Raw genomic sequence first — 27,848 nt, forward strand, 5'->3', positions numbered from 1 at the left:
AGAGATGACACCGTAAAACTCCTAGAAGAGAACACAGGCAAAATATTCTCTGACATAAAACCGTAGAAATGTTTTCTTAGGTCAGTTTCCCAAGGCAAAACAAATAAAAGCAAAAGTAAACAAATGAGATCTAATCAAACTTACAAGCTTTTGCACAGCAAAGGAAACCAGAAACAAAACAAAAAGACAACCTAAGGAATGGGAGAAAATATTTGCAAATGCTGCAACTAACAAGGGCTTAATTTCTAAAATACACAAACAGCTGACACAACTCAATATCAAAAAAACTAACAGCCCAATCAAAAAATGGGCAAAAGACTAACAGACATTTCTCCAAAGAAGTCATACAGATGGCCAATAGGCACATGAAAAGATGCTCAACATTGCTAACTATTAAGTAAATGCAAAACAAAACTGCAATGAGGTTATCACCTCACACCAGTCAGAACAGCCATCATCAAAAAGTCTACAAACAATGTGTGCTGGAGGGGGTGTGGAGAAAGTAGAACCCTCCTCCACTGTTGGTGGGAATGTAAACTGGTTCAGCCACTAGGGAAAAGAGTATGGAGATTCCTTAAAAACTAAAAATAGAGCTACCATGTGATTTAGCAATCCCACTCCTGGACATATATCTGGAAAAGGCGAAAACTCTATTTTGAAAAGATACACGGATCCTAATGTATGTTATCTTCACAGTGCTATTTTTTTCAGTACTATTGATAATAGCCCAGACATGGAAGCAACCTGCATGTCCACAGACTTACGAAAGGATAAAGAAGATGCCGTATATATGTACAATGGGATATTCATAAAAAATGAAATAATGCCATTTGCAGCAACATGGATGGATCTAGAAATTATTACCAAGTGAAGTCAAAGGAAGACAAATATTATATGTTATCACTTATATGTAAAATCTAAAAAAATGATACAAGTGAACTTATATACAAAACAGAGAGTCATAGACATAGAAGACACACTTATAGTTACCAAAGTGGAAAGGGGGGAATGAACTGGGAATTCGAGATGAATACATGCATACTACTATATATATAAAATAGTATAAACAAGGTCCTACTGTATAGCACAGGAAACTATATTAAATATCCTATAATAAATCAAGAAACTATCACAACACTGTAAATCAATTATACTTCGATAAAAATAAATTTAAAAAGAGGGCTTTTGGAGTTCCTTTCATGGCTCAGTGGTTAACGAACCTGACTAGGATCCATGAGGACATGGGTTCGATCCCTGGCCTTACTCAGTGGGTTAAGAATCCAGCATTGTCATGAGCTGTGGTGTAGGTCACAGACGCAGCTCAGCTTTGGCACTGCTGTGGCTGTGGCTGCGGCCGACAGCTACGGATCCAATTTGACCCCTAACCTGTGGGAACTTCCATATGGCATGGGTGTGGCCCTAAAAAGACAAAAAAGAAAAAAGAGGGCTTTGCAAACTGAAACCTTTTTATCTTCTAACAGATGTAAAGGTTGTATGATCTTATTCACTGGTTTCCCCAGCAGGGGGTCCAACCCTTCTCTAATGTCCTAAAGTCTTCCCAGCTCTTCCTTAAACTGAACTCTCAGATCTCCTCTTTCCTCCTCCACCCAGAAGGGCAAGATTCATCACCTCCACCTCCACCAGCTCCCTCTCCCCCTCCCCTTTCCCACCTTCAACATTTACTTAGCACTTACTGTGCGCCTCACACTGTACTAAGTGCTGGGATTCATGAAATTAACAGCATATTTCCCCACCCATAAGAATGAGACTGGGTATGGAAACAGATATGCCAACACAAGAAGGTAAGGAAGATGCCTAAGTGACAGATGCCAAGGGAGCTGATAAGCAGGGAGGACAGAGGGCGGTGAAGGGTGACTGGATCTATGTCACCGATAAAGAGCCTCCAAGTGTCTTTACAGTCTGGTGTGATTCCTCCAGCAGGCGCTCCTTTTCCCCCCACATACATGGTAACCACCTCAAAAGCAAGGCTGTCTTTATTACCCTTCTTTCTATTCTGAGCAGCATCTTCCAGGAGGCCTTCCCACAGCAGGGTCTGATGGGGAAACCAATCAGCATTTGGTGTGTCACTGAATGACTCTCATTATGGGGACATCTATTCCAGAGCTGTCCCACTCCCTAACGGTCAAAGGGAAAAAAAAATCTCAGAATGGAAAGACACCGGTACCTCTTACTAATGGTCACAGATGCTAAAGAGAGACATGTGGACTTTGGCTTTAGAGTCTGAATCAAGAAACAAGTATTACATGGATTGTACAAGCAAGGCTTAGGCAGTAACAGGTTGTAGGCAGTAACTGGACCCTGTGTGCCCAGTCGTCTTCATTACCTCTTCGCCTACTTCACACTGGTTCAGGAGTCCTTATACGTAGTTCTCTGACTTACAGGTAGAGAATACATGGGGTATTAACAATAGCTGAGTCTACTTTTGGGTTTCATCTTCCACCTTTAAGTAGAGACTATGATTTTGAAGGATACAAGGATACACTGTCAAACTCAAGTAGTTCTATTGATCACAAAGACACACTGGAGTAGGGAACAATTCTATTCTGTTTTCATCTGTGTAGGCATCAGAGCTAGCCCGTGTATTTAATGTTATATTACTCTAGTTCTAATGAACACTTTTATTTTAAAATAATAATAGAATTTTAAGGAGTTCCCATTCTGGCGCAGCAGAAACGAATCCGACTAGGAACCATGAGGTGGCGGGTTCAATCCGTGGCTTTGCTCAGGAATTAAGGATCCGGCATTGCTGTGACCTGTGGTGTAGGTTGCCGATGCAGCTCGGATCTGGTGTTGCTGTGGCTGTGGTGTAGGCTGGCAGCTACAGCTCCAGTTCGACCCCTAGCCTGGGAATCTCCATATGCCATGGGTGTGGCCATAAAAAGACAAAAAATAATCATAATAGTAATAGAATTTTAAGGTATCTGAAAGGACTTCAAATATCTAGTCCGGTATAGGTCACAACTATAGACCATGCAATCAATTTACTGCATTTAAAAAATGAAAATAACGATCAGAATGGAGAGTAAAGGAAATGCTTTTAGGAAATTGTTTTCCCACTGTGTTTCGGTTGACTGTGCCCTGCATACGTGGTGTGAAATGCGTTCGGCAGAATTCTAAGACGGTCCCCAGGATCCTCCTCCCCTCCAATGTACACACCTGTGTAATCCCCAGGCTTATGAATATCATGGATGTGACTCCCATGATCAGGTTTTTTTTGTTGTTTTTTTTTTTCTTTTTAGGGCCATGCCTGTGGCATATGGAAGTTCCCAGGCTAGAGAATGAATCAAAGCTGCAGCTGGTGGCCTACACTGCAGTCATAGCAATGCCAAAGCCGAGCCACATCTGCAGCCTTCAATGCAACTTGCAGGAGTGCCGGATCCTTAACCCACTGAGTGAGGCCAGGGATCAAACCGTATCTTCTTGGAGACTAGTCGGGGTCTTAACCTGTTGAGCCACAATGGGAACTCCCCAAGATTAGGTTTTGTTGACTTTAAAACAGAGAGATCATCAGGGTGGCCTTGACCTAATTACATAAGCCGTTTACATAAGCAGAGAGCTTTCTTGGCTAGCCCCAGGAGAGGAAGCCAGAGATTCAGACTAGAAGAATCTGACCTGTAGTTACTGGTTTGAAGATGGAAGCAGCTACAAGGCAAGGAAAGAGAGTGGCCCCTAAAATTTAAGAGTGAGCCCCAGCTGACAGTCAACAAGGAAATTGGGACCTCAGTTGTACAACTGCAAGGAACTAAATTATGCCAACAAAAGGAATGAGAAGAAAGCAGGTCTTTCTTTCTTTCTTTCTCTCTTTCTTTCTTTCTTTCTGGGCTGCACCCATGGCACATGGGAGTTCCCAGGCTAAGGGCTGAATCAGAGCTATAGCTGCCAGCCTAGACCACAGTCACAGCAACTTAGGATCCAAGCTGTGACTGTGATCTACACCACAGCTCATGGCAATGTTGGGTCCTTAACCCACTGAGTGAGCCCAGGGATTGAACCCGTGTCCTCATGGATCCTAGTCAAGTTCACTACCACTGAGCCACAATGGGAACTCACACTATGTCTTCCCTTAGTTGAACCAACCTCCAGAGGAAAACTTGCCCAGCTAACACCTTGACTTCAGCCTCACAGATACCCTGAGCAGAGAACCTTGTGATGCTATGTTGGGTTTCTGACCTACACAACTGTGAGTTGATAAATGGATGTTGCTTTAAACAGCTAAGTTTGTGGTAATTTATTTCATCACAATAGAAAATGGATACAGTACATCATATGGTCTACTGTATGAAAAAAAAAATAGAGCAAGAGAGAAAAATACTCAGAAAGTCTTATTTGGCCTAAATATATCACTGCACAGATGAGAAAGTTAAGGTCAAGTGATGGTAAATAACCATGTAAGATTACACAGTTAGTGACAGAAGCATGGTAGAAAAAGCCATTTTGCTTCACAGGTGAATTCTACCAAACATACAAAGAGGAATTATACCCACCCTCCTTAAACTTTTTCAAAAGGGTGCAGAAGAAGGAACACTCCCAAAGACATTCTATGATATCATCATCACCCTAATTCCAAAACCAGACAAAGATAACAGCAAAAAAGAAAACTATAGCCAATATCTTTGATGAATATAGATGCAAAAATTCTCAACAAAATTTTAGCCAACCAAATCTAACAACATATAAAAAAGATCATATACCACGACCAGGTGGGATTCATCCCAATTTCACAAAGATAGTTCCACATATGCAAATCAATCAACATCATACACCACATTAACAAAAGAAAAGTAAAAAGCCACCTGATCATCTCAATAGATACAGAAAAAGCATCTGACAAAGTCCAACATCCATTCATGATAAAAACTCTTACCAAAGTAGGTATAGAGGGAACATACCTTAACATAATAAAGGCCTTTTATGACAAACTCACTGCCAATTTAATACTCAATGGAGAAAAGCTGAAAGCCTTCCCACTAAAATCTGGAGCAAGACAAGGATGCCCACTCTTACCACTGTTATTCACCAGAGTATTGGAAGTACTAGCCACAAAGAAAAGAAATAAAAGGCATCCAAATAGGAAGAGAAGAGGTAAAACTGTCACTGCATGCACATGACATGATACTATATATACAGAAAACCCTAAGGACTCCACACAAAAACTACTCAAACTGATCAATGAATTCAGCAAAGTAGTAGGATACAAGATTAACATTCAGAAATCGGTTGCATTCTGTATACTAACAATGAAATATTAGAAAAAGGAAAATAAAATATAATACCTTTTAAGATCACACTCCCCCAATTAAATACCTAGGAATAAACCGAGGAGGTGAAAAACTTATATGCTGAGAACTATAAAACATTAATGAAGGAAATCAAAGAGGATGCAAAGAAGTGGAAAGATATTCCATGCTCCTGGATTGGAGGAATTAATAGTGTAAAAATGGCCATGCTACCCAAAGCAATCTACAGATTTAATGTGATCCCAATCAAATGACCCTTGACATTTTTCACAGAACTAGAATAAGTAATCCAAAAATTTATATGAAACCACAAAAGACCCAGAATTGCCAAAACAATCCTGAGGAACAAAAACCAAGAAGGTGCCATAACTCTCCTAGGCTTCAGACAGTATTACAAAGCTACGGTAATCAAGACAGTGTGGTACTGGTACAAGAAAAAAGAGCTAGAGACCAGTGGAACAGTTTAGAGAACCCAGAAATAAATCCAGACACATATGGCTAACTAATCAATCTTTGACAAAGGATTCAAGAATATAAAGTGGGAAAAAGTCTCATTAGCAAGTGATGCTGGTAAAACTGGACAGATTCTATGCAATCCCTATCAAATTACCCATGACATTTTTTGCAGAACCAGAACAAACAATCTGAAAATTTATATGGAATCACAAAGGACCCAGAATTGCCAAAGCAATATTGAGAAACAAAAACCAAGTAGGAGACATAACTCTCCCAGACTTCAGGCAATATTACAAAACCGCAGTCATCAACACAGTGTGGCACTGGTACCAAAACAGACATAGAGAACCCAGAAATAAACCCAGACACATATGGTCAATTAATTAATCTATGACAAAGGAGGCAAGAACATAGAATGGGAAAAAGACAGTCTTTTCAGCAAGCATTGCTGGGAAACCTGGACAGCTGCATGCAAATCAATGAATAGAACACATCCTCACAACATGCAGAAGAATAAACTCAAAATGGCTTAAAGACTTAAATGTAAGACAAGATACCATCAAACTCCTGGAAGAGAATATAGGCAAAACATTCTCTGACATCAACCTTAGAAATGTTTTCTCAGGTCAGTCTCCCAAAGCAACAGAAATAAGAGCAAAAATAAGCCCAGAGGACATAATCAAACTGACAAGCTTTTGCACAGCAAAGGAAACCAAAAAGAAAACAAAAAGACAGCTTACAGCATGGGAGGAAATAGTTTCAGATGATGAACTGACAAGGGCTTAATCTCTAAAATATAAAAACAACTTACATAAATCATTAGCAAAAAAGCCAACAAGTAATGGAAAAATGGGCAAAAGACCTGAATAGACATGTCTCCAAAGAAGATATACAGATGGCCAACACATTAAAAAAGGCTAAACATCACTGATTATTAGTGAAATGCAAATCAAAACTACTGCAAGATACCCCCTCACACCAGTCACAACAGCCATCATTAATAAGTCCACAAATAACAAGTGCTGGAGGGGATGTGGAGAAAAGGGAACCCCGCGGCACTGTTGGTGGGAATGTAAGCTGGTACAACCACTATGGAGAACAGTATGGAGGAACCTTAGAAAACTACACATGGAACTACCACATGACCCAGCAATCCTACTCTTGGGCATATATCTGGACAAAAATTTCCTTGAAAAAGACACATGCACCCACATGTTCACTGCAGGTCTATTCACAATAGCCAAGACATGGGAACAACCCAAATGTCCATCGACAGATGATTGGATTAGGAAGATGTGGTATATATACACAATGGAATACTACTCAGCCATAAAAAAGAACAAAAGCATGCCATTTGCAGCAACATGGATGGAACTAGAGACTCTCATACTGAGTAAAATAAGTCAGAAAGAGAAAGACAAATAGCATATGATATCACTTATATCTGGAATCTAATATAGGGCACAAAGGAACCTTTCCACAGAAAAGAAAATCATGGACTTGGAGAATAGACTCATGGTTGTCAAGGGGAAGGAGGAGGGAGCAGGATGGATTGGGAGCTTAGGGTTAATAGATGCAAACTATTGCCTTTGGAATGGATTAGCAATGAGATCCTGCTGTGTAGCACTGGGAACTCTATCTAGTCACTATGATGGAGCATGGTAATGTGGGAAAAAAGAACGTATATATGTATGTGTAACTGGGTCACCATGCTGTACGATAGAAAATTGACAGAACACTGTAAGCCAGCCACAACGGAAAAAAATAAAAATCATTATATATAAAAAAAGAAAAAATTTCTTTAGCTACAGTCCTGATACAGTAATTACATTCCTTTTACTTTACCTGAAGACTCATATATCTCATATTGGTAGAGGATAGATTTCCCCCTTCTTATTTTAAAACAATGAAATTGTATTATATTTCTCATAAGATGGATTTTTCTCCTATAAAAAAACCATGAGTATATTCTGTCCCATTTTTTTTTACTGCTACAATAGGCTTAATATGTTTCTGTTATTAGGAAAAATTAAGGATCTGAATCTATCATCTACACAAGGAGGCAATAATTTCTCTTTCCTAGAGTTCTTTCAACAAGTAGTACATCCATACATAAACTCACAAGGAATAAAAGCTGTGAGATCAAAAGCAGTTTCTAGAGAAGTTGATGCAGCCGCCTATTAGCCAATAAGCGACATTTAAATAAAACCAAAACTTTCTAGTTCTTTTTTTAATGTAAAAAAATTCTCTGATTCCCAGAATGATGGCTTGAATTTTAGTAAACCACTTTAAATACAGTACTGCACTTCTATGCTAAATTTAATTGTAGTACTTAACTCTGCCACAAGAGGGCTCCCAGGCTTTTCCAGCTGTGTGAGCCATAAATCAAGACCTTGAAAGCATACCTTTAAATGAAAAGGTATACTGGCCCTTGGATGGGTTAGTTGGTATGGTTTCCTTAAGGTAGACTATCTGGGAGTTGCAGTAAAAATATCATTCCACTGCATTACACACAGGAACTCCTCTGACTCACCTCTGTGTAGAGGGGGATGGCATCCTCCTGTGTGACATAGAAGGCTGACTCTAAAATGTCATGAGAAGGTTAATTTCACTTGCAGAGTCTGCTAACTCCTGCTCACAGTTTTTCTTTAATTTCTTTAGGGTTCTATCCCTCACTTATTAAAATAGAGAATTTAGTACTTATAAGAATTGTGAGGATCAACTAAGATAGAAAAAAAGGATTACCAAGACATTTACTAAGGGATACTAAAATAGATTTGTTCTGTGAAGTGATCTTTCAATATAGGCGATTAACAGTTGCTAATATTTCAGCCTTGAAAATGTCCCCAGGTTAAAATTAGTAGAAGGATTATACCATCAGAGGACACTTGACAATTCACGTGTCTATTTCAACAAACAGACATGCCACAGGCACTGATTACAAATCAAATAGCTGCAAGTACAATAATTAAACATTCACTAGTAACAGGACAATTTAAAAGAACTTATAGTTCATCCTTCTGTAATCCAAACACCATTCAGACTTCTTCTGTTCTTCAGATGTAGTTCTTTATTTGCTTTGGCCAAGTTGGTCAATGTTCCACTCTCATGTTCTCAACTTTAAGAAATACTGAGTTTGTACAATAAACTTGGTTTTCTGAAGGCGAAATACTGTCTTCTTAGCCATGTAATAAATCAGAAAAGTAATAGATGGTGGCACACATGTTGAAGGATGAGAGGAGAGGACATTGGAAAATGGAGAGGCAGTTATGTAAACATCAGAGGCTTTTCAATTGATTGATTTTTAAAACTGCTATTGCAATGGAAATATGTGCCTGTCTTCACTCTCTTGTAAAAATTTGCATTCCACCTGACCATAGACATCCTCAAAGACACCAAGTCTGCTGCCTACTGAAAAATGAGACTTGAATGTCTTCCTCTAGAAAGAGGAAATCTGAGAGGGGTACAGGAAGACATAAAACAGCAAGAAGAGAAAGCATGGCTTCAGGAGTCAAACCTTGAAATACTAGAAGGCATACCCGGAGGCATCTCTTCACGTTTGAAGGAAGTAATTTAACCCAAAGACACAGGAGAATGGCTGTACAAAGACATGCAGAAAATTGGTGTGGAGATCAGAACTAGAAATCTGGTCTGATGACATTTCTAGATAGAGACACAAAAACATCTGAGAAAAAAATTCCAAACATCCCCTACTGGGGTGGTGGGGGTGTTGGACAGCAAGTAAAATATGACCCCTTTGATGTAACTTTGGTAAAGCCATTAAGCCAGTGTCGACAAGGAGGGCTTTTGGTGATGACCAAATCTCCCCCATGAAACAAGAAACAACACAAGAGCATCCATTATCTCTCAAACTTCATCTCCCCTAAGCATGACCCTCTCCCATATATGTGTTTCACATCTTCTGTCTCAAATACACCAAAACACTAAAAATTGTTCCTGTCAGTTAAAAATCAAGGTCAAAGACATAATGAAAGATATTGGTACATAAATGTTGGTAATTCAACTTACTTGGATTGATTACCTCTAACACTCCAATTACATGTTAAAGTTCAAAATTATAGGATATTATCCTACCTGGGGAAAAGAGCATAATGCCTGCCCAACTCTATCCACAGCCTACCACCCTGCCATGCAGTGAGATCTGGATGTGTGTCAGTCTTTCCACTGTGAAGCAATGTGCAAGATGAAAACAGACCTACAGCGCAATCTGTCCTTCCTCAGAAGGCAGTAATTTTCTAGTTTCTTAGTGGCTTCATTAGTTACTGGCTAACATCATCCACTGTCTCAAGGACCTGACAGAACAGGGTCAGAGACTTGAGAGCCTGGAGGGAAAAAGGAAAAGAAGAGAAACCCCAAACCAAAAACAAACTGTGCTGCCTAAAGGCTGACCAAAAAGAAAATAGCACATAAAGCGTAAAACTTGGAAAACCATATACAATTTATTTCTCTGAGGCAGAACAGAAAAGGTCCTCAAGTCTGCTTTCTTTTTTTTTTTTTTCTTACTTAACTTTGCTGAAGGTTTTCAGTATTTTCCAACTTTATGTTCAGACTATATGAGAAAATGTCCACATAAACCAGGATAAAGATAAACAGTTGGCCCTCTGTATCCTTGGGTTCTGCATCCATACATTCAAACGAGGGCTGAAAATATTTGGAGAGGAAACTCAGAAAGTTCCAAAAGACAAAACTTGAATTTACTATGCACCTATAACTATTTACATAGCACTTACAATATAGTTGGTATTATAAGGAACCTAGAGATGATTTCACGTACATGGGAGGATGTGCTGGGTTATATGCGAATACCATGCCATTCTATATAAGGGACTTGAGAGCATCCTAGAATTTTAGTATCTCTGAGGGGTCCTGGAACCCATCTCCGTGGATACTGAGGGACGACTGTACATGTTATACACACAAAGGGGCACTTAGCCACAGGCCCACACATTCATGGTGCTGTTTAAATAGACCCCCTCTATTCACTTACATAAAGTGTGGTACTCACCAATGGTGTAGAACCTCTTCAGTTCACTCCTCCGGGAAGGATGCTTCTGGGAATTTGCTGCGTTATTCTGTTCTTCTTCAATGATGGGTGTCTTGGGTGCAGGAGGCTTACTGGCTTGTGGCATTTGCTTTCCTGCACCAGCCAAAGGGTTGAACCCTGGAGCAGTAATATCCACCGACTGGGACTTCTTCTTCAACCTACAGGTAAAGAATATCACATGTTGTAATTACTGACTCCGGAGACAGAGGGACACACTCTTTTCACACTGATCACCACCACAATTTTTTTTTTCAACAAATGAGTTATATTTGGCCTTGAAATAGAACAAAGTTTATTCAGAAATTATAGGCCTTCCCTACAGTATTTTTAATTCTTCGAATGTTTTGAAATTAGTGGGGGGAAAAATCTTCTAATCATTTTGAAAAGTTTCACTAAAATATCTTAAAAGGTTACGGTGATAAAAGGACTTTTATTTTTCAAAGAGCAAACTAAAATGCGGCTTCAGACAAAGACAATGCATTTGGCTACTGCTTTTCATTTTGAAAAGAGTATTTTTTTAATGCTACAGTAAAACGTTAGTTAGAAATAAATAATTGCAACCCAGAAAAGATTAATGAAACGCTTACTGGTATAACTAAAGGCTGCCAGTGCTTTTCTGTTTCATCAGTAATAGCATCTCAGCTGGAAAAATTATAGAGTTTATACTGTTTCTCTAGATACCCTCAATGGCAATAAACGTACTGCTCACTCCTACATTTCAGAGAGAGCTGATATCAGGCCTAACGTGGAAAGCAAAAGGCTATCCATAAAACATTTCCCCACTCAAATACAAGATTGTTTCTCTTGGGCGTTTCCGTCATCATGGCTCAGTGGAAATGCAGCTGACTAGTATCTATGAGGATGAAGGTTCGATCTCTGGCTTCACTCAGTGGGTTCTGGCGTTGAGGTTATTAGCTGTGGTGTAGGTCACAAATGCAGCTCAGATCTGGCGTTGCTGTGGCTATGGCATAGACCAGCAGCTACAACTCCAATTCAACTCCTAGCCTGGGAACCTCCATGTGCCATGGGTGCAGCCCTAAAAAAAAAAAAAAGATTATTTCTCTTGGTGTAAAAATAACTGGTAAATGAAATGAGTTAAATCCAAATACTTCAAGCCATGCAACTTGATATGTGTAATGTTAAGTGAGTCTTAATCTCAATTTACTCCTGACCCTTGGTAGTTCTGGAGGCCAATGTTAATTTTTTTTTTTTTGGTCTTTTTAGGGCCACACCCATGACATTTGGAGGTTCCTAGGATAGAGGTCTAATCAGAACTGAAGCCGCTGGCCTACACCACACCCACAGCAACTCAGGATCTGAGCCGCATCTGCAACCTACACCACAGCTCACAGCAATGCCAGATTCTTAACCCACTAAGCAAGGCCAGGGATCAAACCTGCATCCTTATGGATACTCGTTAGGTTTGTTAACCACTGAGCCACGACGGGAACTCTCAAGTGTCATTTTTCTTTTTTTTGACTTTATTATTGTTATTTTTTTAATAGTTATTTCCCCAGTCATTTTTGAAGTCATAATTCCCTACAGAAAACAAGTTGGCAGTTTTATCAGTTATGGTCATCACAACTGCACATTTGCTAGAAATTTCCTAGATGTTTCATAGGCCTTCACACCTCCAGGTTTTTTTCAAGCTTTTCCAATACATTCACCTCCACATTCTGCCCCAGTGTGAGACCCTGCTCCTGCTTCTAGACTCAGCTTAGAGGGTGGTCTCCTCTGGGAAGTTTTCTATGATATGGATCTTGGTAGCCTTAGACCACTCTGTAGAGGGGCTCTTTCATCAGGAACTCTCAATAACCTTCTATTAAATTGAATTTTCCAGAGCAAAAGCTTTGCTAAAGGAATAGAATACGTAAATTAGCAGAAATTCTTTAATGAAAGAAGTGTTTACTAAATTTTAGTCATTTAATTATCACCCATATGATAGCTGCCATAGTCACATACCACCTATGCTACCTACTTAATATTTATGAAAATTGACTCTCTTTATCCAAATTGCAAACAAATTCATTAAAAAGTGTTCCACGGAGCTGGTCATGGGAAATGAAAATGAATAACACCACACTGTGTTCATAACAGACCAACCAGAATGGCTAAAATGTCAGACATGACATCAAGTGTGGAGATGAGCAATTGGAACTCTGGGACACGATGCTGGAGACCACTTTGGGCAAAGGTCTGGTATTATCCGCTTAGCTGAAGGCATGCATCTTTTGACTCATCAATTTTATTCTTAGTATTTATCCTACACAAATAAAGACATGTTCACCAAAAGACTGAGTCAAGAATATTCATAGGACTTTCTGTAATACACACATATCAAAATTATCCCAAAGGTCTTACCAACAGTATAAATGGGTAAATGAGTTGTGATGATACTTTGAAATTGGAGTTTTATATAGCAACAGAAATGAATGAACTAGAGCTACTTGCAACATGGATGGCTTTCATAAAAATAATGTTGAGCAAAGGGAGACACATATAGAAAAGTACATACTATATGATTCCATTTATATGAAGTCCAAATAGAAGCAAAACTACCTCTGATATAAAAGCATGGGTAGGAAAACTTTGGGGAAGTTATTACATTAATAGAGACATGAAGGGCTTTCTGGGATTCTGGTACTGTTTTGTTTCTTGATCTGGATTCTGGGTATCGGGACGTACTTAGTGAAAATCTAACAATCTATGATTTCTGCATCTTTTCGGAGTATATAACAAGCTCCAATAAAAAGTTTCCAATCAAAATTTGAATGCATTTTTAACTTATTCATTTACAATGAAGATTACATACAGTGACTGAAAGGCTACCTGCTACAAAAAGGTGACAGTAAGAAAAAAAGAGAAGGAAATTCTTGGCCTCTAGTTGCCCAAAGATGGCCAGAGTAGAATGGATCTAAGTAAGTATCCTTTCAAACAACTCATACAACTTAACAGCCAAAAAACAAAAAACACAATTGAAAAATGGGCGCAAGACCTAAATAGACATTCCTCCAAAGAAGGAAGATATATGGATGGCCAATAGGCACATGAAAAAAATGTTCAACATCACTAATTATTAGAAAAATACAAGTCAAAAATACAACGAGGTATCATCTCACACCAGTCAGAATGGATATCATTAATAAGTCTACAAATAACAAATGCTGGAGAGGGTGTGGAGAAAACAGAACCTTCCATCACTGTTGGTAGGAATGCAAACTGGTATAACCATATGGAAAACAGTATGGAAGTAGCTCAGAAAACTAAATATAGAACTATCACATGACCCAGCAATCCTCCTCCTGGGAATATATCTGGACAAAACGTTCCTTCAGAAAGTTACATCTACCCCTATGTTTATCACAGCACTATCCACAATAGCCAAGAGATGGAAGATAACCTAAATGTCCATCAACAGATAAATGGAATAAGACGATGTGGTACATGTACACAATATATTGTATATATGGCTTGTAGACTGCTCATCCACAAAAAAGAACAAAATAATACTATTTGCAGCAATGTGGATGGAACTAGAGATTCTCATACTAAGTGAAGTCAGTCAGAAAGAGAAAGACAAATACTGTATGATATCACTTATATCTAGAATCTAGTATATGGTACACATGAACCTATCTACAGAAAAGAAACAAACTCATGGACTTGGAGAAGAGACTTCTTGTTGCCAAAGGGGACAGGGAGGGATTGGGATGGACTGGGAGTTTGGGGTTAGTAGGTGCAAACTTGGCATGGATTAGCAAGGAGGTCCTGCTGCATAGCACAGGGAACTATATCCAATCACTTGTGATGGAAAATGAAAGAAGATCATATGAGAAAAATAATGTATAAATATGTGTAGCTGGGTCACTTTGCTGCAGAGCCCAAATTGACAGAACATTATAAATCAGCTATAATTAAAAATTTTTTAAAAATTATGGAGTTCCTGTCATGTTAACAAACCCAACTAGTATCCATGAGGATGAGGGTTTGATCTCTGGCCCCGCTCAGAGGGTTAAGGGTCTCTGGCATTGCCGTGAGCTGTGGTGTAGGTTGCAGATATGGCTCAGATCCCGTGTTGCTATGGCTCTGGCTTAGGCTGCAGCTCCAATCAACCCCAACTTGGGAACCTTCATATGCCATGGTGTGGCTCTAAAAAAAGACAAAAGACCAAAAAAAATTAAATTAAAAAAAAAAACCCTCAGATTTCACACTATGTGTGATTGACAAGTCTGCTGGCAAGTAAGCAGACCCATCTCAGACCACTGATATTACTGATGGACATAAAAATGTATGTGTTTTTTAGAAATCAATTTTCTTTTATTCAAGAAAAAGAAAAGAAATATCCTTTCCTCACTGGGGACAGGTCTTGCCCATAGTCATCCCCCTGATTTTCATGAACTGAAAGAGATCATTCATGTGTTCCTTGAATGGCTTCTCTGTATCAGGTTCTACTCTGGGCACCAGGGAGACACAGTGAACAAAAGGGGCAAGATATCTGCCACCATGGAATCTTCATGCTTATGGAGGGAGACAAGTAATAAGTAAATAAACAAAGCAATATATAACAAATCAAGTGGCCAAAAGTGCTGTGGAGTTAAAGTAGAATAAAAATTATAGAGAATAGAGGTGTACATACGTATATTACATAAAGGAGAAGTGGCAAGAAGTGCTGTGGAATTAAATAATGTAGAATAAAAATGATAGGGAATAGAGGTGTACGTGATACTACTACATAAAGGAGAGGGCCAAGGTAGGGCTCTTGGACCATCAGACTTTTGGAAAGAGACCTGAAGGAGGGAATCATGAGCATATTTGGGAAGCAGCATTTCAGAAAATGGGGAACATGTTTGTTGTGCGTTAAAGGAACAAAGCAGCCAGAGCAGAGAAAGAGAGGGGAAGAGAAGGAGGGGATGAGGTCAACAAGATGCTGCTGGGATACAGGGGAAAGAGGACAGATTACATAGAGATTCAAGGTCATTAGAGAATGAGACCCTTAGAGAATGAGAGTGTCTGAACAAAGGAGGCATGGTGTGATGACTCTATTTTAGAAGAATCGCTCTGGTTGCTTCGTTGAAATTAGTTTGAAGGCTGTATCTCCAAGTTAGGCAAATTGCATGCGATGGCCTTCAAGGAGTCCCACATACTGGAGGAAACAGGGATATACTCTGCACAGGTTATCTACTTACTAATACCTGGGTCTTCCGATAGCATCATTCTTGTCTTACTCTGGAGTCTGCAGTGCTAAAGAAGGCATTGAGATTCATAAGAAATTGGAGGTCACCAAGGCAACAACACTGATTTGTCCCATCACGGCTTTCCAGAAAAACACACTTAGACACATAAACTTAGACCAAAAATATCATGTTGAACCCTACAAACTCTAAGAAATCACCAATATCTGACCATTTTCACCCAGAAATATGTTGATTTCTCTATAGTTCACCTTATAAACTTTCTTTCAAAATTAAATTTGAGTTTCAGTAAAAAGCAAGTTTTTTAGGGGGAAGAGGAATGGGAGAAGAGTAGGGATTGAAAGGAAAAGTGCTAGATTTCACCAAAAGGAATCCAACAGCTCTCTAGTTCTCAGGAAGATCATTTTCAAAACGTAAATGGACAAGTTTTTCTGAAATTCATATGGAAGATCATCTTACCACCAGGAACTGTTTATAGTTTCTGTTGGCCTGTTTTAGAACTGACCAGAGTCACTAAATTTACATCTCCTGTTGGAGGGTATCAGCAATGGCATCTTATGTTTGATGACGTACTAGGTACCATAATATTCATGAAGTTCTCCATCACCTCAAATACCTAAGTGTCCCACATCTCCTTTTAAAACCTCTTTGAAATAAGAAAATGCCAAAGGCAAGCAGGCAATAGCCTTTCTGTGTTTTTTTCTTCTTTTTGTCCTTCCCCACCGGACCCTCTTCCCAATCAGTACTTGAAGGCTGTCACGTTTTCACTGTTGTTGCTGGAGTCTGGAACACTGCTAGTAGGTTTGCAGGCTTGCTTAAGAAACGACTTCCACTTGCATGATCTTAGAAAGCAGTACTGTGTGGGTAACGGAATTACTCCTTTTAAGATTCTAAAAATGACTACTGTGGTTGACAAGGAAACCTGCTAAATGCTACCTTCAATTTCCAAATTTCAGGAAAGGGAAAGCCTCTCTAAATTTTTAACAATGGTCTTAATTAAATGTGTTAAACAAATGTAAATATAGCATAATGGACTATGTAGGTGTGCATGAGATAAAATACCCATTGATGATAAATGAAAGGCTACAAATAGAGACAAAAATAATCTTTTAATAGGCACTGAAAGGATCTTTGTTTAAGGTGCTTTGCATTTCCAAGGGAAAATAACTGTCGACGTCTAAGAAATGAACAAAAGGAGCCATCCTTCTTGGCATGGCTCTGATAGGTACCCTGTCTGATATTTCATAACCTTGGCCTTTTCTTTTTCTTCCGTTCTTGCACAAAAAGTGCTATTCCTACTCTTCCCCACATGGATCCCCACATGGATTCCTACTCTTCCCCACATTTCTTTCAGCATGGTAACAATCAATGTTGGATATTATTCTGAGACTCAGTTTCCTCATCTATAAAGTGGGGATAAAACATGCCCAGAAAGGTTCTGAGGACTACATAAACATCCTATGGTACACAGCACAGCACCTTCATAGGATACAAGTTCCAATCCCTCTATTAGGATGTCATGAGACATAATTTTGTTCTTCAATCTTCTTCAGACGCTGAGGAAATGATATCAGCTTCTTAGTATCCATCCCTGCTGTACAACTTTCGTAAACATTGAGCCCATAGGGATTGCATTGCATTTGATAGGGAGATTTACCTACTCCAGAGTGTGGATTCTGGTGAAGGAATGGAACTTCACCAGAGGACAAGCTAAAGGGAAGTCCTTTGTGTGGTGTATAACACAATATTTCTCTTGTGAGAGCCTCCATATCTTCCGGCAAGTAGATGAAGCCATTTGATAGTTCACTTGAGAATATATATATTTTTAATCTGTGTTCAATTAACCAAAACCAGCTAACTCAGAACCAGAGGTAGGGACCAAGAATCAAGAGGAAGTGAGGGTAAGAACTGGAAAGGAAGGGTGAAGAGGGCTTTTGACTTTTCTCCTTTGTAAAAAAATAGGGTTCACACCATTATAACCAGTTCTCTAAGGATCAGGAGAAGCCCGGTAGGCAGATGATGAAATCTGAAATCACAGGAATGAGAGGAAAAAAGGAATGGCTGAAAACTTCCATTACCAACCAGTTTAAACAGAATTACTCTCATGGTAATCAGATAAATTTTCTTCTTGCATAACTTATTTCAACCTTCCTAAGAACATAAGAAATCGTCCCCTCATTTTCAAAATCACTGAGTAGAATACATGAATCTTCTGACTTAAAGGACTTAATGGACATCCCAGAGTCTAGAACTTGTGCTAACAGTGAGTGAGTGAGTGAGTGTGGTTTTAAGCTGCTCACCACATGGAACTTGTCCCCAAGATAGGGGTCCATCCTCTATTTCAAAAGCTTTCACCATGGAGAAGGTTTCTCTAAACTTCTTCACGTTTAGCCCTTTATTACTTGTCACATTCTTTTGGTCTCACCTTCCTATTTCCTCTCACATTATGGGGTTTTCACTGTTTCACTACCTCCACCCTTCAATCATCTTCCCTTCAAGCCATAACCAAACAACACATTTCACCTTTCTTTGTCTGTCATACTCCACATCTTTTAATAGTTTTAACTCATCTGAATACTGCATGATTGAACACTACCTTAAGCCTAAACTAAACCCTGGTATGGCTGAAATTCATAAGAAAAACATATTTTCATTCAATTTGAGTTCTTAACTGTAACTGTTTCTTTCTTTCATCAAGTGGTATTTAAATTACACCTTCACTATAACCAATTGGATACTTTCCTGAGTTCTGCACATATTTGGTAAAAGTGAACCTTTTATTATCTACTTACTACATAATATTAGGGTGCCCATGACAAGAGCAGCAATAGTTGGGAAAGTCTACTACACTTTAATGAGAATATCCTCTAGGTCATAGGCAAAGTTTGGCTGGGAGGCTAAAAATTAAGGGGGTTGGAATCCAACCAGGACATTTTGACCAAGAAGCCACACTTAAGAATTAGAAGATAGAGATAAATTTCAGCCCTGACACTGACCAGCCATGTGATTTTGCACAAGAACTTGGATTGTCTGGTTCTCTATTTTTTCACCCATGGTGGTATTCATGCTTCTATTTACTTGACCCAAGATAGTTATTGTGAACAGAAAATGTGTTAATTTTGATGAAAATATTTTGTCAAATTCCACAGAAATTTACAGTACCAGTAGTAGCTATACAAATTCACTCTCTGCCCCATTCACTTGTTGTACACTTACACAAGCACACATGTACACAAATACACATGGATGCATGTTGCCCCAAAAAACACTTGAAGTCTTTTCCAGTAATTTCCAACAAGAAGACCATTTGCTATTTGTACAACTCATTAGTGTCAGCAAAGCTGTTTCTTGGCTTCCTAAAAGAGCTAATGTAAGGATATTTTTTAAAGTAGTAAAGCCGCTGAGAATGCAGATTTTCCAAGTTGGAGATTGCTGCAAAAATCTCAAGTCACTCAAAAAGAGCTTTTGAGAGCAAATGCCTAAAAAATTTTCACATTGGAAAAATAAGGGCTTTTGTTACTCCTCCTGTACAGGTTAACTAGAAATCAGTGGCTAAAAACAAACCACAAAATCAGCAAAAAAAAAAACAACAAAAAAAAGTATATTTTGAAGTCCATCCAAAAGAAATGACAGATTGGAAACTTACACATTAAAACAAGAAAATAATCCCCTGGGATGTAAAGTATGCCAATTATAGCCTGTTCTATAATTGCTGTGGCCAAATTATTATTTGTGGCCTCAAACACAAGGATTAAGATAGAAAATATCATTAACACAGGATCAGAAATTACACAATCTTCTTCTACAATTCCAAACCAATGTAAAACGTTTCAACAGAAATATCCTTTGGGAGTGTAAATTGGTATTGGAATAGTTAATAGAACTCCAAAACTAGATACCTTGTTATAATAAGATGTTTCTAGCAGTGTATTCATTGTACGTGATCTATGCTTTCCTATCCTAGAGATTCAGAGAACAGGAAATTCAAGAACTGAGTCGCAAGAGCAATGCTATGTAGAAATGGTTTGCTAGACATTCTCTTGTTAAATGCAATTGAATTCAACTCTGTGAAGGGCAAGGCCAGCGTATATAATATCAATAATATAGAAGCATACACGAATTTGTTGCTGTCATACCTAATTTTCTAAAAAAAAATACTGGAAATTAAATCCCAAACCAATCTGCCTCTACAGAGTTCAATAAACCCTAACCTAAAAGGTTAGCATTTCTTAACGATTTTTCATGCAAAAGACACCCAAGTCCTCAAAGTTTGCCAGGTATTTCATTTATACCCCTATGCTTACTCCAGCCCAGAAAAAAGAGGTTGGAGAGAAACACTGGACATCAGGAATCCTCACCACCAGATCAAATGAATTCCCACATTCATGGAAATTCATTCTGCTCACCATTCATTCCTAAGACTTGGCACAGTTCTTGGCTTATAGAAGGCAGTTAATAAATAAACTGTTAAGTGAATGAATGGTTTCATCATGGGAAAAAGCCACAAGCGATAATATAAAAATGTAAGCAAGTTCATATACAAAAATCTATAAAAATAAAATGAGAGTAAGTAACTTTGGATAGTTTGGGAATAAATAATAATCATGAATTTAGTACATTCACATAACATAGCCTACTTTCCACCATGGGGATGTTTTGGTTCTTAAACAAAGGAAATTACCCCACCTCCATTATCAATAGTATGATAACATCTGAATAAGACTTCTTTTTTCACTAAATCCAGCTTTGTGATTTCTAAAAAAAAAAAAAAAATTTCTATATAGTCTTGATAAATTGGCATTTTAGTGGTGCTATGGAAAAGTGAAAAGAGCAAGGACTCTGGAATCAAAGATCTGGGTTCAAGTTCAGGACCTACTGCTTTTATGTAATCTAATATTAAATAATTTTATTGATCAGAAAGTTCTACTTTATATTTTTGAGTACTTATTAAGAATTTGGCATATTATCTTTCTACTATAAAGTCTCAAAACACTAAGTCAATCAACAGTCATTAAATTTTTGAGTTTCTTCTTCCGTGTACTTTCCAATTATACCACTATATTGTAAGCATTCACTTTAAAATTACACAAATTTCCAATTTATTTCAGTTTTTGCCTTGGAACTTCAAAGGCTTTCAACTGGAAAATCCTGAAAATAGAAACACATTATGCAAATCCAAAGATTAGGGTTTGAAGGATTTGTAAGTCAAATTCTTGTAAATGTTGAACAGTCTTCTGTAATAACTCACAGAGATGGAATTTAATTTTATTACCTTTGATGAAATGATTTGTAACATGCTATTGCCACATCGACTGCATTCTGTTTATTCCTCTTAGGAAGAAGGAATCAGAATAAATAAGACTATTTTAAGACTTGAGGCTTCTATCCAACATTGCTGATTAAAAGAATCTATTTTTAACAGGGCCTATTACAAACTATCTGTATAAAGCATATGGACTAGCTGATTAAAATGTAGTTTCACTTATGCACAACACAAGGCAACTCCAAACTTAATCAAGATAGCTTCTGCAGGTAATAATAATCTGGGCCAAAGCCCAAAGGTTTATAGTTAAAATGCCAATTTAGCACAACAATCTCCCATCTTAATTTCCCCAAATGAATACATGAGAGACAGGAAATGAAGTTACAAAAAACAGTCTCCCATCTCAACTTCCCCCAAATGAATACATGAGACAGGTAAAGAAATTACAAAAATATAGGTCTCTTGTTTACATATTAATTCAGGAACTTGATAGAAAACATCACTCTTGTTTAATCTGTTGTTTCTTTACCTCTTAAAATCATTCTCCTCCTATTGTTGAATATTAAAAAATCCTTAAGTCTCCATAAATGTTTTCAAATGAAAATGCTGCTCTGTGATTTTTAAATGTAAGACTGCATTATTGACTGTATTCTTGATTGAAAAGGATTTTTTAAACTGTGCTAGGTAGAGTTTAATTAGCTGCCCTAGAATAAGGCAGGCCGATGTCCTCTCCTCCGATTTGAGGATCACTGAGGAACCTGTTAGTTCTCCTCTGTTCAGATATTGTGGTTTTTTGTCTTGGTTTGTTTGTTTCAGGGCTGACATCTGTGGTATATGGAAGTTCCCAGGCTAGGGGTCGAATTATAGGAGCTATAGCTGCTGGCCACAGCCATACCATATCCAAGCCACATCTGCAACCTATACCACAGCTCATGGCAACACCAGATCCTCAGCCCACTGAGAGAGGTCAGAGATTGAACCTGCATCCATCATGGATACTAGTTAGGTTCTTAACCTGCTGAGCTACAATAGGTACTCCAGATAACAGTGGTTTAACACATGAGAGTTATGAAGTGTGCCCCCAATACAACAAGGTTGGATTTTAGACTTTCTGCAGACACACCATAAAATCTTTAGTATTACATTTAAAAAGTCAGTCTTCTTCCCAATGTCAACTCTATAAAACTACATTTATCTTTCCCCATTATTTAAAAAACATTTTTTCCTAGGATAGAAAAGGGTATGGCAATCCTTTTGTTAAAACTAGTATCTCCATGTGTTCTCTGAACCCAACTGTGTCCTCTCTATATACTTGAGGTTTTAACGTACTAACCATTCTCTTCCCTGTGTAAATCCTGAGCCAATGGAGAAATAAGGACAGGAATCAGGGATCTCATCACAGCTGGCACTTTGGAGAACCAGTGTCCTGGTGAGGCTGCCCCATGTCCAAAGAACATCAGAAGGATGCTATGGGCATCATGTCCCAAAGAGAGAAGGTAGAGGAGGAGGGGCCAGACATCTGCAGTCATTTTCATAGACTGAGAATTTGTTCGTCTTCCTTTGGAGATGCATAGATACAGAAAGCCAAAGGTCTCATCTAGATCCTTCAGAAAGGAATGGAGTTTCTATTTTTATATGCCCAGGAAGGGATGCAGGCAAGGCAGACAATGTTCTTCCCACATCACTTTCTCAACTTTATCCTTAGGTCATCTGCTTCCATCCTGGTCATTTTTGCTAATCTATTCTGATCAGCATTCAACCAGGTGCTAACATCTCCCATCCCTTCGAGAAGCCCTTTTCTTTCTGAGGGCTTTACCATTCCATCTCTTGATTCCTCTTCTATGTTTCACAGCATTTGGCTTCTTCTCTTTATCACTGCACAACCCTCTCCAACGCTGCCTCACACCCAATGCTCTCACAAAACAACTCATTTAAGTTTTCACTCATTTCATGTCGTCAAAAGTTACTTTTCTGGTTTTCATTTCTCTTAACCTTTTAGTCACAAGGTGTATTTGTTGAGGTGGATAGTAAAAAGGGTAAGGTCAGGGAACCTGGAGTTAGAATGCCAGGATCCACCATTAAAAAGTCTACAAATAATAAATTCTGGAGAGGGTGTGGAGAAAGGGGAACCCTCCTATCCTATTGGTTGGAATGTAAATTGGTTTAGCCACTATGGAGAATGGCATGGAGGTTCTTTAAAAGCTACAAAGAGAACTACCATATGATTCAGCAATTCCACTTCTGGATATATCTGGAGAAGATGAAGACTCTATTTTGAAAATATACATGCATCCAAATGTTCACAGCAGCACTATTTACAAGAGCAAAGACATGGAAATAATTTAAATGACCATCAACGGAGGAATGGTAAAGAAGATGTGTAAATACAATGGAATACTACTCTGCCATAAGAAAGAATGAAATAATGTCATATGCAGCAAGACAGAAGGACCTAGAGATGATCATACAAGTGAAATAAGTCAGACAAAGATGAATAGCATACAGTATCACTTATATGTGAAATCTAATAAAAAATAATACAAATGGACTTACCTACAATGGCAACAGACTCACAGACATAGAAAAACTACTTATGGTTATCAAAGGGGACAGTGGGAGGCAGGGAAGAACTGGTATTAACATATACACACTACTATATATAAAATAAATAACAAGAACCTACTGTATAGCACAGAGAACTATACTCGATATCTTGTAATAAACTATAAATGGAAAATAATTTTAAAAGGTATGTATGTCTAATTGAATCACTTTCCTATACACTTGAAATCATGCAATATTGCAAATTAACTATACTTGTATTAAAAAAATAGAAAAAAAAATAATGCCTGGGTTCAAAACTTGTCTCCTTTTTATGGGATCTCTTTACCATTTGTATATCCGTAAAATGAGTTTAATTAATGTATTTACCTTGAAGGTTTATTAAAAGGATCATATAATATTATTCGTTTAAATATTCAGCATGATGTACACTGATACATTTTTTTAATGGCTTCTCTATGTTGAAACATTCTAGCTTAGAGCCTCTGATATACGGTGTTTTAACATTCCTTTTTCCACTATTCCTTGAAGAGTTCTTTTTTTTTTCTTTCAAACATAAATTCTGGAATATCCAGGAGCCTAACAGAGCTGGGCCTCCCCCTGCTCTACATTCACTATCTCCCTAGATGTTCTCATTCATTACTTTGAGAAGAAATATTTATATGCTGAAACCTTCCATGTTTATACCTTCAGCCTAAACTTTTCCCAGAACAGCAAACTTAAATACACTACTAGCTACTTGGCATTATCCATTACTTAGGGCACATCTTAAATTTAACAATCCCTAAACAAATTCTCCATTCCTCAACATGCCCTTAACCTTCCCTCCTATCTCCTCCATCTCTGCAAAGGGTACTGACACCCATAGATATCCATGCCAGAAAATTAGAAGTTACATTTGTTTCTTGCCTTTGCAACACTCTCCACTGCTAATTCATCAACAAAGTCTTTCTATTCTGCCTCCAGATTATCCCTTAAATCTTCCCACTTCTCTCCATCTCCAGCTCCCCAGTCCTCAGCCCTCTTGATTACTGCCAAAGCCTCCGTACTGGTCTCCTCTGTTAGACTTTTCTCTCTGCCTTCCTATTCTTACAGCAACCATAACAAGCATTTTAAGCCTAAAGGAGATTTGCTGTTGTCCTGTTCAAAGACCTGAGTGGCTCCCCACTATGATCTGATGAATTTCTCAACTTCTTTCCATGGTCTATACCGCCTTTTGTGTTTCCATCTGGTACTTCATTCAGGGCTATTCTTCCTGTTCATGTACTGTCACCTTGGTATCTTTCAACGTTCTCAAATGCACCAAGCTCTTTCCTTCCTCAGGGCCTTTGCACATGCTAGTCCCCCAGACTGAAATGCTCTCGGAATTTCTGCTTGTTTCTCGTTAAGTCTTCTCAGAAAAACCTGCCCCCATGATTCTAAGTATCTTGTCTCTCATCTCCTACTTCCCAGCCTCTGGCGAGCTCAGGCTATTCTTTAGCACCCCTGCTCATGTGCTTGTCATGGTATTTATCACAAAGTCTAGTGATACATTTGTTTACCTTTCTCCATGCTTTCTCTCTCACTACACCGTTCACTCTGGTGGGCCTGGCAGTACATGTCCTTTATCTACCGACCAAGTGCCTTGCACAGTCTGTGCAGACCAAAATTATTTACAACACAAATACATGAATCGATGAATAAATGAATAAATTATCCCTCTGCAAAGATTCCAGACATTTCTTTACCCAGAAGACTTACGGGGCATGAGGTGATGTTTATTCTCTCCATCTTCTTTCATTCTGGGTTTAGCTCAGTCACACTGTCCCAAATCTTCCTCAAGAAATTACTGTCACATCACTTTGGTTAGAAAATCACAATGCTCCTAACAGTTGTGTAAAAAGAGAGCTGTCTCCTGATTGATGAGCTGGACTAATTTTGAAAGCTGAAAATGAAGATTGCATATATCTTCTCAGAAATAGGCGTGGGCTAGAAGACCCTTTTAAAACATGTGTTGATACACCGGAAGGTGCTAATGGGCAATTTGTTCCTGAATTTTCTGGGCCTCATATTTCTGTAGGTGGTAAATTATATTAGGAGAAAAATCAAATGGAGATTGAATGCAGAGAAGCAAACTACCACACACTAGTAAGCCAAGGTAAAAAGGTCAGTAGAAAAAAATATGTGTCCCTACATATGTTAATTTCTAATGAAAGACTGATAAAAATTCTTACCTAACTCTATTTAAAATAGTATATTCAGTCAATCATCATTAAAGACAACCTTTTGACAAAATCCAATGCCCATTTCTGATAAAAACCCTTCAGAAAGTGGGCATAGAGGGAACCTACCTCAACATAATAAAGCCCATATATGACAAACCTAAAGCTAACATCGTTCTCAATGGTGAAAAGCTGAAAGAATTCCTGCTGAGATCAGGAACAAGACAAGGATGTCCTCTCTCACCACTACTCTTCAACATAGTTTTGGAAGTCCTAGCCAGAGCTATCAGAGAAGTGAAAGAAATAAAAGGAATCCCAATTGGAAAGGAAGAAGTAAAACTATCACTATTTGCAGATGACATGATACTATACCTAGAGAATCCTAAAGACTCTACCAGAAAACTGTTAGAGCTCATCCATGAATTTGGCAAAGTCACAGGATACAGAATTAATACACAGAAATCAACAGCATTCCTAAATACTAACAATGAAACATCAGAAAGAGAAATTTGGGAAGCAATCCCACTGACCATCCCATCCAAAAGAATAAAATACCTAGGAGTAAACCTACCTAAAGAGACAAAAGACCTGTATTCTGAAAACTATAAGACACTGATGAAAGAAATCAAAGATGACACAAACAGATGGAAAGACATACCATGCTCTTGGATAGGAAGAGTCAATATTATCAGAATGACTGTACTACCCAAGGCAATCTACAGATTCAATGCAATCCCTATCAAATTACCAAGGACATTTTTCAAAGAACTCGAACAAAATATTTTAGTTTGTTTGGAAGCACAAAAGATCCAGACTAAGCCAAAGACATCCTGAGAAATAAAAATGGAGCTAGAGGCATCAGGGTCTCTGACTTCAGCCTATACTACAAAGCAACAGTCATCAAAACCATATGCTACTGGCACAAAGACAGAATATAGATCAGTGGAACAGGACAGAATGTCCAGAATTAAACTCACACACCTACAGTCAACTAGTCTATGACAAAGGATGCCAGAATATACAATGGAGAAAAGACAGCCTGTTCCATAAGTGGTTCTGGGAAAACTGGACAGCCACATGGAAAAGAATGAAATTAGAATACTCCCTAAGACCATACACAAAAATAAACTCACAATGGATTAAAGACCTAGATACAAGACCAGACACTATAAAACTCTTAGAGGAAACCATAGGCCACTCTCTGACATAAACCACAGCAACATCTTCTCAGATCCACCTCTTAGAGCAATGTCAGTAAACACAAAAATAAACAAATGGGACCTAATTATACTTAAGTTTCTACACAGCAAAGGAAACCCTAAACAAAACGAAAAGACAACCCCCAGAATGGGAGAAAATCTTTGCAAATGAAGTGACTGACAAGGGAGTAATCTCCAAAATTTATAAACACCTTCTGCAGCTCCATGCCAAAAAACCAAACAACCCCATCAAAAAATGGGCAGAAGATCTAAACAGACAATTCTCCAAAGAAGACCAACAGATGGCCAAAAAACTCACGAAAAGATGTTCAACATCACTCGTTATTAGAGAAATGCAAATCAAAACCATTATGAGGTACCACCTTATACCAGCCAGAATGGCCATCATCAAAAAGTCTACAAATAATAAGTGCTGGAGAGGGTGTGGAGAAAAAGGAACCCTATTACACTGTTGGTAAGATTGTAAATTGGTACAACCACTATGGAAAACAGTATGGAGATTGCTCAGAAAACTAAAAATGGAACTACCATTTGATCCAACAATCCCACTCCTGGGCACCTACCCAGAGAAAACCATGACTCGAAAAGATACATGTGCTCCAGTGTTCATTGCAACACTATTTGGAATAGC

At 38.3% G+C, this 27,848-nt stretch overlaps 1 protein-coding gene across 3 annotated transcripts in view; it reads right to left on the reverse strand.

The window, feature by feature from the left end:
- OXR1 (oxidation resistance 1) overlaps nt 1–27,848 on the reverse strand; it is a 523,168-nt gene that overhangs the window by 251,748 nt on the left and 243,572 nt on the right. For all 3 annotated transcript variants that reach the window (XM_047783424.1, XM_047783423.1, XM_047783425.1), the window contains exon 3: nt 10,741–10,937. In XM_047783424.1, the coding sequence (XP_047639380.1) occupies nt 10,741–10,937 (197 nt within the window). The remainder of the gene's footprint in view (nt 1–10,740; nt 10,938–27,848) is intronic.

Source organism: Phacochoerus africanus, chromosome 6, assembly GCF_016906955.1.
Source record: "Phacochoerus africanus isolate WHEZ1 chromosome 6, ROS_Pafr_v1, whole genome shotgun sequence".
Classification (NCBI taxonomy): Eukaryota; Metazoa; Chordata; class Mammalia; order Artiodactyla; family Suidae; genus Phacochoerus; species Phacochoerus africanus.